The sequence below is a fragment of the Lissotriton helveticus genome, chromosome 12 (assembly GCF_964261635.1).
Source record: "Lissotriton helveticus chromosome 12, aLisHel1.1, whole genome shotgun sequence".
Taxonomy (NCBI): Eukaryota; Metazoa; Chordata; class Amphibia; order Caudata; family Salamandridae; genus Lissotriton; species Lissotriton helveticus.
Window position 1 is genome coordinate 96,531,821 of NC_136073.1, and position 21,663 is coordinate 96,553,483.

General features: G+C 43.2%; 1 protein-coding gene across 3 annotated transcripts in view; it reads right to left on the reverse strand.

The window, feature by feature from the left end:
* Window positions 1–5,357: 5,357 nt before the first annotated feature.
* Window positions 5,358–21,663, reverse strand: part of LOC144799891 (extracellular calcium-sensing receptor-like) — a 216,307-nt gene continuing 200,001 nt past the window's right edge. For 2 of the 3 annotated variants that reach the window (XM_078671498.1, XM_078671499.1), the window contains exons 5-7: window positions 17,880–18,107; window positions 6,954–7,077; window positions 5,358–6,772 (exon numbers count right to left, since the gene is read on the reverse strand). In XM_078671498.1, the coding sequence (XP_078527624.1) occupies window positions 5,835–6,772; window positions 6,954–7,077; window positions 17,880–18,107 (1,290 nt within the window). In that variant the 3' untranslated portion in view covers window positions 5,358–5,834. The remainder of the gene's footprint in view (window positions 6,773–6,953; window positions 7,078–17,879; window positions 18,108–21,663) is intronic. The other variant, XM_078671500.1, reaches the window with a different exon arrangement.

Below are 21,663 nucleotides of genomic sequence, written 5' to 3' on the forward strand. Positions count from 1 at the left end.
GCCTTCAGCAAATGGATTGAGGCTTACCCTACGAAAGACAATACAGCATTGACAACAGCTAAGGTGTTACTGAAGGAATACTTCCCGCGCTACGGAGTTTGTAAACTTATGTGGAGTGATAATGGCCCTCATTTCATTGGGAAAGTAGTGGAATATGTCCTGAAAGGATTGGGAATCAAACAACGATTCCATGCTGTCTTTCATCCGCAATCAGCAGGTTTAGTAGAACGATACAATGCAACTCTGAAGCTGAAGTTAGCAAAGATAGTGGCATCTACATCTCTGAAATGGCCGGACGCTTTGCCTCTGGCATTGCTGTCCATTCGATCAGTGCCACATTCTCGATCTGGCCTCACACCCTACGAAGTGGTGTTTGGAAGGCCTATGAATATTTGGGGAGTTCCAAAACCTCGTTTGATACATGATATGCCTTGTATAATGATGAACGATTATCTGGCACGATTGACAAATGATTTGCTTTCTATTCATCAACAGGTTCGAGAGGCGCTCCCTGATAACTCCACTGGTGAGGCTCACGATCTCCGCCCTGGAGACCACGTGATGGTCAAAGTATTTGAGCGATCCAGCAGTTTGGAACCGAGATGGCATGGCCCTGAGCAAGTGCTGCTGGCTACGCGAACTGCTGTCAGAGTCACCAACAAGAAGCGGTGGATACATTCAACGCATTGCCGACGTGTCTCTCCGGATCTGGTGAGCCCTGTGGTGCTATCCGACTACAGAAAGATTTTGGATACAGAAAAGAGCCCAGCTGTCACGCCTGATGAATTGGAGGGAGCCTTCCCGGACCACGTTGTTTCTGATAAAGTGAAGTACAATCTACGCCCCAGGAAATAAGATTCCTTTTGTGTTTTTGAAACTGGTTGGTAACCGCTCTGAGGTTTGTGAAACGGAAGCCGGGAATATCAAGGGGGGGGGATCAGTTCTGCCCAGTGTAGCGACACCCGTCTTGAATCCCGGAGAACAAATCAACGGCAGCCTCGGTTCAGAACCATCGTTTTATTTTTTCTCGCTTAGTGTTGCTTGTGAAGAGTATTGTCTTGTGAACTATGGCATCTCCTTCGACACAAAAAAGGAGAATTCTTGGTGCTGTTTTGTTTGTCTTGACCGTAGTGGTGATCGCAGTATTAGCCTGGACTATAGAACTGTTGTTTCCTGTACGAGAACATTTACTGCCCACCACTCCAAGTCCGTCTCAACATTTTCATTTCACTCTGCCTTTTCACGAAGAAAGACATAGGCAGACTTATTTGAATAACAGCTTTATTAAGATTCTGCATCATACTCATAACATGACCAACACGTCCAATTGTTGGGTATGTGGGATGTTGCCCGGACATCAGAAGAAGGGAGGAACACCACTCATTCCTCTCCCGTTTTCTCATAATGGTTCTTGTCATGCTTGGTACACTCTTCTTTTTACTCTGCGATGGCCAACGAAAGGTGGACTACTTTTTCGGTTGAATAAAATATGTTATAACGACAAAGACGGCTATCCACATGCTGAAGGAACTAAATTTGAATGGGAAGAGTACCGTCCGGACAATGTTTCTACACCTCGTGTATATACGAATCAAAGACTTATAAATGTGACGAGCTCGCATATGATAACAGTCATTGATACAAAAGCAGATTTGTGTATTAGAAATAAAGGTACAATCCCTGTAGGCCGCAGTGAATGTAATATTACACTTACCTTTGATACACCAACTGGAATTGCATTTGTAGCTTCACGTAACACATATTTCATTTGTGGAAATAAGGGATACCATCGTCTACCATTGGGTTGGTTAGGAACGTGTTATATAGCTTTTGTATTACCACCTGTATTTATTGCTCCTCCCATGTACCACAATGATTACGTTCTGTACCATGATTTCATACTGAACAGGGTCAAGCGAACAATAGATTTTGATGAAATAGACCAGACTGATACCACATTACAACAATATGTAGATTTCAATTTGGGGTTATTTTCATTCGTAGGAGCTGCACTGAATAGCAGGAAGATAAGGCGGCTTACACGTGTGGTGGAAGCCGTCGCTAATGAAACTGCCTCCGCTTTAGGGAATATTACTGAGGAATTGCAAATTACCAGAATTGTGGCGCTCCAGAATCGAATGGTTCTAGATGTGATATTAGCTGATAGAGGTGGAGCATGCCGCGTCATCGGAAGTAGTTGTTGCGTTTACGTACCAGATAACTCACCTTCTGTATATGATTCGATTACAAAATTACATAAAATAGCTGCTGAGATCCACCCAGAAAATGGAACATGGACCTTTTCTGGTTGGTTCTGGACCCTGCTTAGTACTTGGGGTTGGAAATTATTAACGATTCTCTGTGTTTTTATTGGAGTACTATTTTTTCTTTGTCTATGTATTCAATGTGGCCCTACATTATGTTCTGTATGTATCACAGCCTGTATTCCGTCCAAACGAGCTTTTGTTAAGCAAGAGCAACTGATCAATGATGAAGTATTGAAAATAATGGCTATTAACATTGAGGATGAACATTCTGACTACGTCCACTATGAGGTAGCTTTTGCTAAACGCTAAAAGGGCCGTCTGTCGTGTTTTGGCAGCTCCTGAGTTAGCGTTTAGCACAACTACACGGTCTTTTCTGTTAACTTGACCAAAACGAACGGGGGCCATTTTGAATCCCTCTGACTTCCGTTTCCTATGAAACACGCTGCCTCGTGGTCAGTGTGCCCTTTCGTCCTTTCTCGATACCCATGGTCACTAGTCTGCTCGGCAACAGGCTATTTTTAGTACTGGTCAAGCGCACATGCGCATTACGCACCAATTGGTCACTCTTTAGGAATGTTCACACTAACTGACCAGTGCTGTTGAAACTCCTCCCACATGTTGGCTGTGTTCCAAAAATGACCTTATATGTACCTAAAATGTGTAACTTGTACCCGCCTATCTTTTTATTGCTATTAAACTGTATAAAAGGGGTCGCGCATCGATGTTCGGTGTGCTACTTCTTACATTACCGAAGGGTGCTGTGGGAATGTATCACCACCCCATGGGGTCTTAATAAACTTGTCTTTTACCTTTTCCAGTGTCCGTGCCAACTTCTATACTAAATCGTTCGAGAGTTTAACAAAGTATGTAGGCCTGATTTGAACCCAACACCACATGCCAAAGATGGCATGCGTGTCAGCTTGTTTGCCATTGCACTTGTCACTGAAGGCTTCTGTAGATATTTGATAAATCGTCACACCATGTAAACAGTAGAAACAATATTAAAGGCTGTAGTTTACCTTCAGGCCTATACCGAAGGGTAATGCCAGGTAGTAGCAATATATGTAAGAGGAGTTGTTTTACGATTTGGGAAGTGATTTATGTGTATGGAGTTAATTTTGTCCCTGCCAAGTTTAGCTATTTTAATAGTAACTTTCCAGCCATCACTGTGTTGTTTCCTGGCCTGGTTTCAGCATGGTGAAAGGTCATATGTTTTCAACTCTTATTGACATAATCGTGTTAAAGGTCATATAGTGTTAATTGGGAGTGTGCAAGTAATTATAAATGTGCTGCGATTTGTCAAAATGCTTCAAGTTTTCGACTACATTGTTTGAAGCGAAACAGACATTCACTTCAATACACGACTTTGGTTGTTAAATTGATTTTGAAGAGGGGGGATAATGCACTCACGCCGTATGAATCGGAGGTGGGTTGGGAAGGGGGGATGGTGGTGTTATGAAAGAAAACCCGGTTTTGTATCAAACGCAGGCTTTTGAATCCACAACTGGAGTTAGCGTTACTCCACCTTCAGATTAGTTTTTGGTGTTGGTGAGTCGGGGCTTATTGTTTTTTTAATCTGCATTTTGCAGCAGGATGCAGAGTCAGAGTCTTTCTGCTCTTTGGAGGTCCATCTTGGCTTGTCACTGGAGATTTGGCCAGTGAGTCACACAGAACGCTGAGGCAATTGTTATTTGAGGCAAGACCTTTCAGAATGCCTGGGTACAGCGTAGTTTCAGAAAAAATACTCCTTCGGCGCTGGACATTGAGGAGTGTGAAAGGAATGCCAGCGCTGCATGCTTATTAAACACTGTTTCATTTTAAGGTTCGGTGTAATTTGGGATAGATGGTATTCAGTCACAAATAGAGGCAACACCATCTCAGTTCCCCATTGATGCAAGGTGTGATCCTGATACAATCGCATAATGTTTCATATTTGCCAGTGTTTGTGCAGTGATTTGGTATAACCCTGTGGCAGAGTATGGGCAGGAAATAGGCAGACTTTAGCGGTTGTACCTGTATTGACTGTGTAACAGGGCACCATTTTACAAAACGTGCAATATGTTGATGGAAAAGTAATTGTATTTATTTAAACATATTTTAATGCCTCATATCCCTAAGTACTTCCTGGCTTTTAGAATGCAGTGTGGTGTTTCAGAGGTAAAAGCTTGAACATTTGAGATGGAAGGGGGGTGGAAGCTGAGTGTCTGACTATTTGTCTGCATTATAATTCCTATTATAAGATCAGTGTAGGTGTCTCTGCTTTACAGTTTCAAGACTGAGATGTGTCTGCTTGTTAGTTATGTATTTGTCTGTCTACGTGCAATCCCCAGTAGAGAAGTGTGTGTATACCTGTGAGTGAGCATGGTTCTCTGTGGAAGTGGGTGAAGATACAAGAGCAAAGCTGTGAAGTGAGGGTAGGTGCAGTTACCGATCTATGTTTATTAGGCCGAGCACTAATTGCTTTATTAACCTTGCAGTGCTTCCTCAAATGTGCTTAAAACGCACCATTTGTCCACTCTTTGTTCCAAATTTTCTTGGGGGAAACCCCCAAACCCCCCATAGGTTGTTCAAGCTTGCTTGCTACGCACGCCGCAGTGCAGTACGACTAGAATGTTACGGCACACCACTTTCAAATGTCACCAGCCGCCACTGGTCCCCAGTATATGCAGAACCCGAATTTGGGGGCTGCTCTATTGGCTTCATCACCACGAATCTGTGGAATTCCATGCCAGATTATCTAATAATGCAATTTTTTAGAATCCCTTTTCAGGAAAAAACAGAAAACTTGTCTGTTTGCGCTTCCTTAGTGAGGGGCTCTCTCACTTGCTCATTGAGGTCAGGTTTATTGTTTCTCAGTCATTCCATCTCTGCTGATTGTAAGCTGTTTCTTAGGCCAGCGTGGGGACACACCTGTTGGTGTAATCATGGTGCTTTACAAGACGATTTAATGTTATTTTTTAAACTGTTTCAGACTCGATACCTGAGAGTTATACAGTCGAAAACCCGGATTTTCCAATAGCAAAAGGTCCAACTTAATTTTTATTGTGCACCATCACCATGTGCACGTGGTAATAAAATCACATGTGGCAGTTAAATGCATGTCTTTAATTCATAATGCAATGTGAAAAGACCCCACCAATTTGTAAATATCACATCACAGCATGAGAAAAGTTGTGTAAATGCGTGCTGGTAGACGTGATGTATTAACACCTGCATAAATGTGAACAAAACTTGGAAGACTGTTTCTACAAAAATTGTAAGCACGTTTGTAGTCATATCATGCATGTTGTTTAGAAATAAGCAATCTCCAATTTGTATTACTATAATTTTAGGAAAAAGTATAACTGCACGTTTGAAGGGGCTATTTCACTGGAAGGAGTGCATAAATAAACATGCAATTTTCCGGCAGAGAGAGAAATAGTACAAGCTATGTTGATTTCAGTAACCTCTTAAAATGAATGACTGCATCTAAATTACTCTCAAAGATACCCATTAAACATTATAGTAAGATCTTCTGTAACCAAAACATAATATTCATGAATGAAAATGTAGTACCATTTCTGACAATTACAAAGCTGAAACTACAACAGTGCCCTTTCTCTGTCCGCCTTCACGTCCCAACAGATATTCTTTTGTGTTCATCTGAGGTCTCAGCAGAATAATGTAAGATTTGTGAAAGAAGATGCAGAAAAGCAAAGCAGAGCTTGAAGCCAAGATGGCGAAAATCTCCATGGCCACCATGTACTTTCCTTTGGTGCTGAGATAGGCTGGAATAAATGAGATCCAAACGCTGAGGAAGGAAAGCATGCTGAAGGTGATGAATTTGGCTTCATTGAAACTGTCAGGCAGATTTCGGGCCAAGAAAGCCATAATGAAACTGATGGTGGCCAGAAGCCCAAGATACCCCAGCATGCACCAGAAGGCTATGGAAGATCCCTCATTACATTCAACTAGTATCTGTCCAGGTAGAGCATAAATATTGTATTGTGGGAAAGGAGGGGTGATGGATAACCAGGACACACACAGCAGAACCTGAAGGAGTGTACAAACAAAGATGACTGTGTATGACAGATGAGGACCTGTCCATCTTCTTAAGTGACTGCCGGGTTTGGTAGCATTGAAAGCAATGACCACCATGATGGTTTTGGCCAAAATGCAAGAGATACAAAGAGCAAAAATGATCCCAAAGGCTGCCTGGCGAAGGAGACATTTTTCTGTAGTGGGATAACCAATGAAAGCCAAAGAGCAGAGGAAACATGTGGTGAGAGACAAGAGCAGTAGGTAGCTGAGGGAACGGTTGTTTGCTTTTACAATGGGAGTGGTTTTGTAATGGACGAACAGTCTCAAGATGGCAAGTGGAATTAATGATAAACAGAGGCATAGTCCTGCTAGGCCTCCACCCAATGCATCTTCATAGGTGAGATATTCCTTAATCTTCATGATGCATCGGTCCTGTCTCTCATTTGGCCACTGATCCCATGGACATTTCAAGCAGGTCACTGAGTCTAAAGAAGATGAATATAAAATGATGAATTAATATCCAAATTTATCTGCGATGACTGTTGCCTTGATAACTTTCATACTACTTAAAGTATCTATATAATGCAGAGCACGTGCTAGGTTCTTGTACTTAGTGTAAAATCTGTTTCACGTTTATGGTGGGGTTCTTCTGTTTTTATCACTTACCAGTTTCATTTGAAATCTCCCCTTGAGGGCATGGAACACACAAGAAACAGCAGGCAGGCTCTCCTTCTTTGACAGCTTTCCAAAAGCCAGGCTGGCAACTTTGAGTGCACATAGAAACAGGAATCTGGAATACAAAATATCATTAGTACGTTTGAAATTATTTTGTCATTGCTGTATTGCATATGGCCTTAAGTGTTAATTCGAGAAATGTAAAGATATGAGACACAAGGTGGTTTGCTTTATTCGTTTATGACTATTTTGCTTTACTTATCCAATTTTAATTTCACTGGTAGATCTCAGTGAGGCATAGGATGACCTCATTATAAGAAATGGTACAATCAGCACTCAAAAACAGGGAAGTAAACCTGATGGACTTAAGCAAAATTGACATGACTGGGGTGAAAGGAATGGACAATTTCACATCACTATAGGGTTAGGAGTTCCAAATGAAGCATCAACTCAAGAGGGAGAAGCTTGCGTATGAGATGCAGGTAGTCTTGTGATAGATTAGCTGTATTTTGCAGACACGACGCTCAGCAGTTGAGTAGCTTCAAGTTATTAAGATGCAAACCATTCTGTAGGAGTAGTTGACAATTTTGCAGCTTTGTGAAGATAAAATGCTTACTATGCCATACATAGTATTTTTCTCCAACATTTGTCACACATCCCCAAAAATGTAAGACCCATATAGAAGCAAAGAGTCTACATTCTCTATAATCATAACTCGTACACTAAGAACCTCAATCCAAGTGCCCCGGAGTTTTAAATTGTAACTCTGCCCCAAACTAGTCTCACCAATACCAGGGTATTGATAACCCCAGGTAGGAAGTGATGGAAGGGGGCTTTAGGTTATATGGAATTTAATCAGAATCAGTTATTCAAATCCCAAATGTTTACTCCTCAATCCTATTTCCCTATGTTTCAGGTGTCGCTCCTGGGAAAGACACTAGATCCATGATTTCATAATTATGTCATGGCTGGTAACTCCTGTCACTGTCTCCATCAAAATTAAGAAGCCACTCACTATGATGATGTAAGTTCATTTGTCTTATTCAGTTATATAGTCAGTTGTCAGTCACTAACATGCGCCCAACCCATTACATCAAACTGGGAAAAGGGAACTTAAAAATCAATTTAGTAGGAAATAAGATGGGCCTAGCCCAGAGGGGAGAGAACCACACTCTACATGGGGGGTCTTTGGAAAGTCAGCAACTAGCTGTGATAGCAGGAGAATCTTATGGCTTTTGGCCTCCATATCCTTATTAATTTGCACAGGTAGAATTTATTCAATCCCATGTGCAATGAGGAAAAAGGTGACAGAGTACAGTGCTTTGTACACCCAGAAGGTAAATGTAACAATGAAGGTGGTGTAGGCAGTAGGGAAGTGACCGTCTGAATAAGAAAGAATCACAATGGCTTCAGGGAGAACCGGTAGGTCCAGTTGGGCCTCATATGTGGGTGTATCAGCAGTTGTGCTGCCATGTGGGGGGAAAGTGGGGGTACCATCATTATGAAAAAGGTGGCCTTAAAGACTATGAAATGAAAGCAGTCAGGCAGTCCAATTGAATGGGCCACCACCACTGCCTTGAAGTCTGCAGGATCAATTAAGGAGACCAATGACTAAATGGAACAGAACATGCCAGCCCAACAGGACGAAGGGCCACAGGAGGTGGGTTCAACAGTGAATGAGGAGGTTAGTTTTCAACAATATGGCAGGGTCACAGGCACTGATCCCAGGCAGTCATATAAGAGCAAGGGGGGGGGGTTCAATATAAGAATATAAGAACAAAGCAGAGGACAAAATGACGGACTAGGACTGTGATGTGAGGAGAGACTGTGGGAATGAGACTTTGCCATGGCATGACTGGCAGGTATGGAGTCACGTTCTGAGAAGAGTGCCAAAGCAACAAAGGCGGACAACATTTGGGTGGGGAAGGCATTTGGCATGAGGTAGGCACTGAGGGAGTAGAGTGCACCTTGTTTCAATGCAGACCTCGGCAATGATCAGGTTTGACATGGAGATTGCTTGCAATTCAACAGTGATTGAGAGGCAAAAAGGAACGAAATGATGAATGGAATCATTCAGTTCATCTCAGCTACTGGGGATCTCTCTGGATCACATTCCAGTCCATTGTTTTTTGGCCATCGTGTTATTAAACAGAGTCTAGCTGTATGTAATGTAAATCAGTGTTGTGCTGCTTTAATAGAAACAGCCCAGCCTGTCTAAGGTGGCATGGGAGAAGAGACAGCTGTCGTAAGGAAGGGTGATGGGGAGTTGGAGAGGAGGAAGAGAGACCAGAGAGAAAAGGTCAAGATGGGAACTGAAGCACTGAATCAATGCCCAAAGCATGCATATGGAGGTGGGTGATAGGATGTGTGGGGAAATAGGACACAGAAAGTATCAGTATAGGGGGCTTTTGGGAATGGTGGTGGGGCTTTCAGTTTTGAAGCATTTCAAGGGTTTTGTTGGGACTCCTGAAATACATTCTTTGAAAGGAAGATCTTAAAAGAGACAATGGTTGTGGAGCAGACATGTGTGGTTAAACAGAGATCTGAAAATGGAAAGGAGGATGTTAGCAACTCAAGAGAGCACTATAAGGGGAATGTGAGGGAGGAAGTTAGTGTTTTAGAGCAAGAATAGCGGAATACCCTGAAGAAAAAGAAAAAGATAAAGGGTTAGATGACAGTAGACACCTGAAGATGGTAGTTCCTATGGGGACAATTCTGTACTATTGTGCAAAGGTGCCTGCATTGGAACTAGGCAGCACTGAGTATGACAGCGCTAGGAAGCATATCTTAATTGTTATGGTGCATTTCTGCTCTCTCCCAATCAAGCAGCTCAGTATAGAAAACTTTGCTTGCTGCCCTGCATTGCATGAAAAATGAGTACATCTTCTCCCAAATATTTAACATTTACTAATTAGGAAACACAAGGAAGCTGTGCAGCATTTTCCCTTAATTTAATTATCTAGCCCATATTCCCTTGAAGAACACCCCTGTGCATGCCATCAACAGATTTCTCACTGCACCTCATTTATGTCTTTCAGCATTCACCATAATCCCAGTAAGGAACGATGTGCAGAGCTTTCATAGTCTACATCTATTTTGAGCAGCAGAAGAAACAGCTTTTCCACTGCTTGCATCCACAGAGATCTTTCTGTGCACCAGTGTCACTAATACACATTGAAAATCATGGGCCATGTAGTGCATCAACAGAGCAAAGTGAGCAACCTCAGCTTTCACCGGTGGGATTTTCCCTCCAGAGAAAGGTTTGAAAAATTGATTCTACGGCACAATTTTCAGATACATTTTTTTGGGAAAGTTGAGTATTATGTCTTGATGCTGGTTAGGCCTGAATAGGCCTCACTATATAATACTCTCACCGTACCCCAAAGATGGTACTTGGATTCACAGTGATTAATCTCAGAGTACCAACATGGACGATAAGTAATTGACATGACTCGAAGGAAATCTGACACCAATTTATAAAATAAAGCTGATATTTATATTAATCTAAACACCTAAACAAATACAGTCAGATGCATAATATAATTGGAGTTATGGGTTTTAGAAGAAGCAATAAATTAGTGCAATTCACTATAGTAAAACTTAACCTATGTGGTCAATGGGAAAAAACACTAGTGACAATCGGTCTCTTGCAGGTCAAGTTATGTGCATCCCATAGGAAGGTTAAGGTGATGTGGGTCCAGTACCAAGCCTCAACAGTCAGTTCAGTTTTACCAGGCCAGTGTGGCATGGGTACAAACCTATTCTAGCTGTCCTTGGTGCTGAAGCAAGAGCCATTGAAGAGCTGGGTTAACCAATTAAATGGTGCTGAAGAGAAAATGGATGCAAAAGGTCAACCAATGGTCCACTGCTGTGGTTTGTTGAAGGTGCTACATGGTTCCCTCCTGTTGCAGCATTGAGTTAACATGGTGGTAACACAACTGGTTACCAACAAGGTCAGCAAGATTATACTTTGACGTCCGGAGGCCCAGGAAAAACTTTAGCTACATGAAACTTGCTGAAGGTCGAGACAATGTTTACCGCAATGTACTGTACCATCTACTTTTGGGAGATTGCTTGGAGGGCCCGCTGGTCAGTGATTATTTGGTTCCAGGAGTCTGTTATTACTTACAGGCTGCAGGGAACTAGTGCAACTAGTCCAAGGGATTCTGGAGTTGCCTTTGGTACACAAAGGGATCCCTCTGTCTGGCGAAGTTGGTCTTTGGTCCATGATGAGTCACAGCTTTGCAGTTGTAGGTTGGTTGCCATAGGTGCAGGTTAACATGCCTTTGCTTTGTTCAGGTCCTGAAGTCACACACTTGGGTCTCTTCTTTGTCCTTGGATGCACATCTTCACAGATCTGAGGTTCTGGTGTCTGTGGTGCCGTTTAAATTTTAGATTTAGGAGTATTAGGGGTGTGGGTGCAAGTGGCCAATGGGATACTACTTCCAGCGGCTAATTTGTCCTTAAAGTGATACCTTTTCTACCCAGAATCCTGTATTCTTCCACTTCTAAAAATGGCAGAAACCTTCCTTGGCTGTACAAATCAGGTAGCCCATCCTTGGGATGTGGCTTACCTTCTGGGGGTGTATCCCTCCAAATTAATTCTCCCACCTGCCTGTGTGCAAATGCACCTGGGGCAGGTGGAGGGTAGCTTCCTCCTTTGGGAGTCAACCTGCATGCATATCAGAGGCGGTGCATTCTTTGAAGCTTGCCGTCTTGATGTGGCATTACACTAGTCATCCTGTCAGTGAGGGAGGTGTTACCTCCTTCCCATGCAGTGCTTTGTTTCCGATTCCCGAGAGTGTTCACACTGCTTGGCAGGAGGTTATACTCCTATCTTGGTGGTAGCAGCTACAGGCTGCCTGTCAGGGCACATGAAATGCTGTGGCAACCAGATGGGCAAACTCTAAGTTAGCCCAATGGGTGCATGCCACATCAAACCCAATATTGGAATCATATCAGGGGTGATGAGGCACGTTGTTTGATGCACAACTTAACCATATACTGGCACTGGCAACCTTGGGGTGCATTGAGAGCTACTAATAATATTATTGTTGTATAATCTCAATTTTGTTATATGAATATGAATTCTAATATGCAAAATCTTTCTAATTTAATAAGCTGGCCTGCATACGGGTTGCTCTTCAGAGGTAGCTGGAGAGCTACAGAAGCTCACAAGCTACTGATTAGAGACCCCGGTCCATGTTATTCTATTAACAGCTGACCACTTAGTACTCCTTAATAGAAAGAAGCTACTATAGGGAAATATAAGCTTATATGTCAACACCTTTAAAATAATGCACACTGCCTCCTGGTCTTAGGAGGCCTACCTTAGGGATGACTGACATATATTAAATTAAGTGATTTTGACCTTGCCTCTTATGGTGAGGGAAAAATCAAGTTGAAGCAGTTTGCCATATTCCTGCAGTCTGCAATGGTAGGCCTGTTGTCCTCTGTTTACTTTGGTCACTCAGGGTGGCACAAATAGTTCTTCAGGCCCTGGTAACCCCTTTTTAACACCCATGACCTCTATACCCTTGGTACCATCTACTAGAGAATTATAAGTGGGTAACAAGCCTTGCCAATTGGAGTATCAATTTGCTTACATCATGATCATGTTTAAAGGAGTGAGAACGGGCGCCCTGGTTAGCAGGCTCCAGTGTACAGAGTCATAAACCAGCAGCTAGTAGTCCAAATGAGGGCAAAAAGTGGGGTGAAACGTAAAAAGCCATCTTTCTTCACATTTGGTAAAAGGCTGTAGGATATTAAGGGTCACTCACTCACTCACAAGCCTGTTCCTCACTGAGTTCAAATTCCCCAATAAGTGCATTGAGTAAGATGCCAAGGAATTACGGGCAGTTTACACAAGTCAGGGTATGGAATTTCTGATTGCCTGGTTATACTCTCTAGGGTAGAAATGCTGAATTAAATGGGTCTGTGTTGTACAATGTAATAGAGAAAAGATGCACCAAAGTATTTCTGCCCATTAAAGAAGAGACCCCACTGGTCTGGCTTTACTGAATGGAAAGGGCAGAGTAATGTGTGTTCTTTGTTACCCACGTCGTTTGATCGAGGTATTCAAATATGTGTTGTCTTTGCAATGTAACACCGGCAAGGCAGAGTTAATATAAGTGTTGTGTGGGCAGTGAAGTATGAGTGTAATGTAAATAGCCAGTGTGACTGCTACCACAAAGTCTACATGAGTTGGGCCCATTTAACTTCCAAAACGGCTGGTCGGCGGTTGATGGTAACTAGCCAAAGTGGAGTGCCATCCGTTATTTTATTCGTGCTGAGAATGCTTTTAATTGAAGAAATGTTATTGTTCGAATAATTGAAATCTTTACAATAAGAAACACTCGGATGATAATAAATTATTAAAAGAGATTCAGAAATGCAAAAGTAAAGAAGTTTGAAGGAGCATAATTACATAGATCCAAGAAGGTACCAGATTTATTTTTTCATAATTTTCCGGACGACATGTGATATTTGTTAAAGAAAATGTACCATGAGGGGCTGAAAAACAATGTTGCTAAAAAAGGAGCCATACCATTAAAACACAGAAAAAGAGACGGAAACAGCATGAGTCCAGAAAAGTCTAACTGTCCGATCCGCTCACTTTAAGGCTCTATCTAACAAGCATTTACAATGCAATAGGTCTCGCAGCATTAAAGTTTGAGCTATTGGCATTGTATATTACAATGTGTTGCATTAATTTGTTATCAAACTCTGAATTGTTTTATAAAGATTGATTGCAAACTGTCAAATGTTGCTGAATAGTAAGCAACGTTGTGAATAATATTGTTTGCTAGTCATCCTTGGGTACCAGAGTACTTCACTTGAGGCAGAGGTATTATCTTTAGACTACAGGTGCCGGTGCCGCTTGAGCTACAAACAGGGCCAGCCACTCACTACTCTGCACTCACTACTCACCACTCACTACTCACTACTCTACTCACTACTCACTACTCACTACTCTACTCACTACTCACTACTCACTACTCTACTCACTACTCACTACTCTACTCACTACTCACTACTCACTACTCTACTCATTACTCACTAATCACTACTCACCACTCACTATTCTGCACTCACCACTCTGCACTCACCACTCTGCACTCACCACTCTGCACTCACTACTCTGCACTCACTACTCTGCACTCACCACTCTGCACTCACCACTCTGCACTCACCACTCTGCACTCACTACTCTGCACTCACTACTCTGCACTCACTACTCTGCACTCACTACTCTGCACTCACTACTCACTCGGCACTCACTATTCTGCACACTCACTCTGCACTCACTACTCTGCACACTCACTCTGCACTCACTACTCTGCACACTCACTCTGCACTCACTACTCACTACTCTGCACACTCACTCTGCACTCACTACTCTGCACACTCACTACTCTGCACACTCACTACTCTGCACACTCACTACTCTGCACTCACTACACTGCACTCACTACTCTGCACTCACTACTCACTCGGCACTCACTACTCTGCACACTCACTCTGCACTCACTACTCTGCACTCACTACTCACTATTCTGCACTCACTACTCTTTACTCTGCACTCACTACTCTGCACTCACTACTCTGAACACTCACTCTGCACTCACTACTCTGCACTCACTACTCTGCACTCACTACTCTGCACTCACTACTCTGCACTCAATACTCACTCGGCACTCACTACTGTGCACACTCACTCTGCACTCACTACTCTGCACACTCACTCTGCACTACTCTGCACACTCACTCTGCACTCACTACTCTGCACACTCACTCTGCACTCACTACTCTGCACACTCACTCTGCACTCACTACTCACTACTCTGCACAGTCACTCTGCACTCACTACTCACTACTCTGCACACTCACTCTGCACTCACTACTCTGCACACTCACTCTGCACTCACTACTCACTACTCTGCACACTCACTCTGCACTCACTACTCACTACTCTGCACACTTACTCTGCACTCACTACTCTGTACACTCACTCTGCACTCACTACTCTGTACACTCACTCTGCACTCACTACTCTGCACACTCACTCTACACTCACTACTCTGCACACTCACTCTGCACTCACTACTCTGCACACTCACTCTGCACTCACTACTCTGCACACTCACTCTGCACTCACTACTCTGCACACTCACTACTCTGCACACTCACTCTGCACTCACTACTCTGCACACTCACTCTGCACTCACTACTCTGCACACTCAATCTGCACTCACTACTCTGCACACTCACTCTACACTCACTACTCTGCACAAGGGTAAGAACACCGCCTTCATTCTTTGAGTCAGGCTAGCCTTAAAACTTTAAGAGCCTGAGCTCCTAACATATCTTCACTAAAGGGTCGGGTGTGGTATATCACAAGCTGAGGGGTCTGTTTTCTAGAGGTACGCGTGGTGGCTTGGGTACGATTTGCGATGGGCAACGTTTTATTAACTTACGAGAGTAGCGTCACCAAGTTTTAAAACGTTAATACCCCCAGGGCGAGACGTTTCTACTCCTTCACGCCGACAACTCTTTGGTACCCCGGGGGTGTCAACTACAGCTCACTTCTGTTTTTCGTGAGAAGTCCTGCCTCCTCGTGCTTCTGTCTCGAGCGCGCTCTCGTTTCTCCTCCCTCCTCTCCTTACCTCCTCCCGCAAGCTCGGCCCTGCCTCCCACCGCTTTCCAAGGCAAGCCGCTCGGTGACGCCCCCCTGCAGTCGGTGGAAGCGCACTGCAGCTGCCCCACTCCCCGCGCCTCTCGATGTCAGCCTCCCGGCGGAGCTCACTCGCTCTCCCAGTTACATTTCCGTGGGTCTGTTCCTTCAGATCTGAGCGCGCATCCGGCTCGGCGCCGCTGCAAAGGTAAAGCCGCAGCCGGAGCTTGGGAGGGAGCTGGGCTGGTGTTCGGGGAGCAGGGAGAGAAGGGTGCTTGGGACCGACCAATGAATGCAGCTTGTATGCGCGTGTGTGTATGTGGGGGGGGGGAAGTCTCTCTGTATGTATGTGGCCGCTTGTGTGTGTTTGCGCATGCGTGTGTGCTTCACAGGAGACAGCGCCTGGCCGCAGCGCTCGTTCACGTGCGCGTGTCACTTTCAAATCGCCTCCATGCGCGCGGCCAGGACTGTCTCCTGGGAAGCACATATGCCGACAAAAGGGGCTCGGCGGAGACGCGCTTCGCGCGGCTAGCCGAGACCTAAAAAGGAGGATGGTCCCTACATGGGGAAGAAAAGAGACTCTGGTTTCTCGCTTAAAACACTCGGGCCATGAAGTGGAGTGGGAAGCCGGTGACCCACTCATGGCCATTAACATGTTGATCCAGAGAAAAAAAGGTGGCGTCTGACTGCATTCATAGGATGGATGTGACCCAGTGCAATAAGATGGAGATTTGGTGACTGGCACTCCCACTGCGTTAACCTTTTTGCCGAGAATGTAAAACCTAAATAAGGAGATGGTTAAAAAATATATTAATTTCTGATCACCATCCAACTGTGTGATCTGAGACTGAAGTTAATTTTGTCCTGTAGTATTGAATGGAGTTTTGCAACTTTATATTTTTTGAGTTGGAAAGTTGTCAAGCGAGCATTCTTTTTCCAAAGCTCGACTGTATTTGTGATTGATAATTCCTTGAAGAAAAATTGACTATTGGTAGATGTGTAATCTTTTTCAACTTCAGGCCACAAAGCTTTGTTAATTGGACTGTGGGCCAAGTTATGTTTGATTTTGAAGCAGCATTTCATTGTGGAATAGAATCTCCCTACTGTTTCATTTGTCAGGCTGAATTCTAGGCGCACTTGTGATGTGAAGCAGTCTTTGGTAGTTGGAAGACCCTCTCAGAGGATGTGACCAGGTTGTGACAAGCAACTTGTTAAGCAGCGCAGAATCTCTTCAGTAACACTTAACTTGAGGTGGTGGAATCCTATCTTGCTGACCCTCAATGTTCTAAAGTAGTTTTACATAATAGAATGTCTCATCCAAACGCTGTTGTTCCTTGTACACAAAATGCTGGACCAACAGCAGTTTAGGATTATAGAATCACAATCTTCCCACCTATATTCCTAACAGATGGAAATGATGCAGGGGCAGAACTTTTTATGTTCAAGCTTCCACACTGTGGAAAGAGTTACCTATAAACTTTAGATTTGAAAAATATTTATTACATTTAGAACAGGATTGAAGACCTATTTTTCCAATCAGCCTTCGATTATATGTCAACTGATGCTGTACACCTTTTGAGGCTAAACTGAGCACTCTAGTCTGGTCATATGCCCCAGATCAGAATCCTAAGTAATCACACAAAGGTGATGCTCATCTGCTTTGTTTCTTAGCTAGGTGTTACCAGCTATCATCTTATGTGGGTATGGCTTACACCATTGAGTTTAACATCTACCTGTCCATACCTTAATTGTGCTCTCAAGCGGTACAGCTGGGTCATGCATTTGAAGTATAACTCTTGATAATGGTCATCCTATTAATAGTTTTTTCAGTGGCTAGTTTACTGATTTTGCAAACTGAAGACATAAGTGTTAATGTGAATTTGCCACTCAAGCCCAAAATAAGTCCTACCTGAAATTGTATATGCGTGTTTTACATATATGTAAAAAGTGCTCACAAAACCAGTCACATTGTATGTCTTAAACGACTGTCCTCATATCCCTGATTTCTGTTATTCCCACAAACTACACTTTTATTTAACCCACTTTTTGTTCAGGGTCCATCGGCTGTACTATGTAATATGCCCTGCTGATCCTTTGAGCTGGGTCAGTGGCGAGTAAAATACTTCAATAAATAGAACATGGACACCTACCTGTTCCTGTGGGTGCCTTCAGCTTTCTTTGCCTGAAATTCTTCAATGAGGCTCCCTCTCTAAAAATAACTTATCTTTTGTCTGTTCTTTTACCTGATTGGTCTGTGAGGGCCATAGGACAGCAGTGGTGTCGATGATGACCTTCTTTCCCTCAGGGGCATTGTCATCATATCTCCCAACCGTTACTGGCCTGATTCCACCTTCTGCGCTCCGTTGCCAATTCACAATGTCGTACTGGGCAGGGACTTCACCATTTTGATTAAAAAACACGCCTTCACCAATCTTGTTTTTGAAATGGACGTTCTTAATGTATTGTGTAATCTATATGTGAAAGAGTAATACTATTACTTTTGTGCAGTTACTTAAAGGAGTTTACTGACCAACATAGTTAGTTTCCATACAAATGCACAGCCCCACGCCCTAACAACAGAAATTTATGGTACAATGTTCTAATATATCACTACATCTTAGTTCTGCTTTTACTAGGTATTGTTCATCCAGCACTTGAACGTGCTCATTCATTATTTCTACTCAGTCGTAAATCCAGATTTGAGTGCAAACTACCTTTTGCACCCAAATCGAATCACAACTAGAAACATTAGTGGCATGCCCAGAGTGATTTTTTTCAACCATATTTTTACTAGGTCAAACCTGCCAAAAATTGTCTGGGCAAATAGAACAAACTTTTGGGTTATGTCACTTATATTGGGAATAGCACATCAATTAGCACATTCACCCTCATTTCAAAGTAGGAAAATAGAAACAATATTATGAGGAGGTGGGGCTTGGTGTTAATGAGCTTGGCGGCACAAATGTGAAGCTCCTGTGAATGGATGGGGCAGTGTGCCACTTCCGGAGTGTGCACGGTATTGGGTCTGAATGACATGGGGCAGTGAGTGCAGCTTTACCTCTAGACCCGTAGCTGTCCATACACATGGATATAGTTGGTGGATACACATTAAAATAGAACACTACCAATGATACTATCTATAGCAACCACTGGCCTCCCGCAGATCTGCACTCTCAGAGAACAGCTGGCTCGAGTTGTACCTGGCACTGAAGGAGGGTGATCCACCCAGTGATCCAGCAGCTGCTTGGACAATTGTGACCCCCTCTTGGCGTTGATGGTGGAGATTGGTGCATCCAACAAGAGGGCCCCCTCATGATGCTTCTCACAGTAAATGTAGATTGGCGCAGCTGTTTCTTCAGCGTCTTTATCTACTGTTGAATGCCCACCAGTCTCACACAATAAGGGGCCTAGGATTTGCTGGTGATCACTTCTGTATGCTTGCACATAAAACAGTGCTGTAATATGTTACTAATGGTGGCCATTTTGCATATGGCTAGAGGCTCAGCTCGTCACTAGTGTACAACCTAATCTACTGACATCTGTGGTCGGCCGCAATCTTGATTTGTGCTGCTTTGTGCTGCTTAGCAGGGAATCTTCTAATGCCCCTTCCTCCTGCCTAATTCCAGCATGTATAAATTTGTATATACTCCTTGTGGGGCGACAAACTTCTTTGAAAGCTACATAAAGCTGGGGTCGGTAACAATACCCAACCTTCATCGGTGCATTATGCAGTGGTGTCCCTATTTTCCAAATAATTTTTGTCCAAACGATACCAAAATGGAAAAAAAACAACTGCCATGCAACATAAGTTGATTTATGATATCATCATCCATGCCAAATAACGCTACCCAAAGCTGAAATACCTTTACTTATGAATTGACACAGCCACACGTGAAGGAGCAAACCCAACAGACAATTTTTCTCTTGGAGGCTGTAGCCAGCAGAATTTCTGCGAAACAATCAGCGCTCAACATATTGTCAAATACAGAAATGCTGGATTAAGCCTATCAGTCCTCCTTAAGGAACTGGCTGAAAGCAAACACTCCATAGGAATGAAGTCCTTGACAAAGGCTACAACTAACTCAGAAAGGAAATCTCCATGAGGAGACCTCACCTCATTTGAAAGGAGACATACGTCAACTGGAGATCGCCTTACTGATTGTCAGGATAACAATCCTGACTGGGGACAAGAAATGTGGCAGATACACTAAAAGTCAATAGATTTAGAGGATAAAAGTCAATAGATTTAGAGGATAGTAACCAGAGTGACAATATTCTGCTTCTGGGAGTACCAGAAAAGAAGAGTAAGGGGACTTGTTCACCTTTTTGGGCAATCTACTTACCTCTTATTTAAACATCATTTTTGATCTACCATTGGAATCCCAGAGGGCACACAGTGTACACTCCCACATATCCCACGCAGCCCCCTCGGGTGAGAACCAAGAGACTGTTGCATCCAAACAACCAGCTCAAGAGGACTTCATGTACCAGGAGGAACGAAAACACTGGGAGACTGACACACAAATGGGCTCAAGGAAATAAACATAGAACCTGGATACCCACAGTGTACCCAAAGTGTACCCAAAGTGCCAAGAGGAAAGTCTAGTACCCCAATAAGAAGTGAACTCCTCTCCCTGTGTCGGACACTGTTCTTTTCAAGTTATTTACAGAATGCACTGCTCTTGCCCCTTGCCCTTTGTTCTTAATGCATCTTTTATGCTTACTGGTTGAGAGGACATTGGTAGCCTAGATGCGTATAGGAACCACTAGTAAGTGGTGTAAACTGTTACTCTCTGTTACTATCCTTAATAACTCCCCACGTTTGGCCAGGTGGAAGGCTATTCCCACATTAGAGCACATTCCCCCTATGCTCCTGAACTGGAAACATTCTAATCCCAGATAACCAAGAATCTTATACTACTTTTCATATGGATCTCCAGTACTCCTCCACGTTGGTTGACACAACACTCATACCCCCTAGGAAAAAGAAGCCAGATTAGGACGCTAGCACCTATGTGCTGAACTCTAAGATTGTCCCTTATAATTCTGAACTAAATATATATTCCTAAATTAACCTACTGATGTCCTACTACTGCTTCCTTTGCTGCCAGGTTTACTGTAGGAGACCCTCCCAGGAATATTTTGCCACTCTTTGCATATTCCCTATTTTCCCACTCTTTGGATATTCCCTATAATGGACTACACGTACATGACCCACTACACTCCCTGGTCCACATTAATGCTTCAACGATTAACCCACCAGCGGTTCCTCCCATCCTCTGATGTTATCAGCCAATACCCTGTCTCTATCTTATCTCCCTACATAGTTACCCTCATAAACTCTCCCTTGCAAAAGCCATTGATTATAACATTACTTAATGTTAATGTGCTGACACACATTATTAAACATAAGGGAATCCTGACCTTTCTACACCATAAAAAAACATGCATTGCACTTCAACTGGAAACCCAATTAAATTTGGAAGAAATCGACAAGCTTTGTAGAGACTGGGCGGGTAGGGTAATTCATGCTAGCTCCTCTTCACCCATAAAGACCGCCCACGAGGGACTGCAAAAGTCTAGGAAAAGAGTGGTAGCTATCTTAATACAGAAATTCCTGTCCTTCAGGTTGTTGCACACTTTGACGTATGTAGAGGGTAGGTAGGTTTTCGATACATTTTGCATTCATAATACTTGCATTGTGGGAGGATCTATAAATGCTCCAGTCAGAAAAAAACATACATATTTCTCTCCCAGATCAGCAGACTACTTACTTCATTTGGCAATGTGAAAGTCATACTAGAGGGATACTGAAATGTAACAAAAGGTCACATCCTATATAGATCAGGCAAACCTGATGTGAGACAAGACAGGTAGAGGTCCAGCATGCAAGAAAATGCTTTACACCCCGAGGGTTGGGGTTACACCGTCACCTCTTGTCCCCACAACATCAGAACCAGAATCGATTTCTTTCTCTTAACACCTGGTCAACACTTTCATAGTACCATTTGGAATATTGGCTCACAA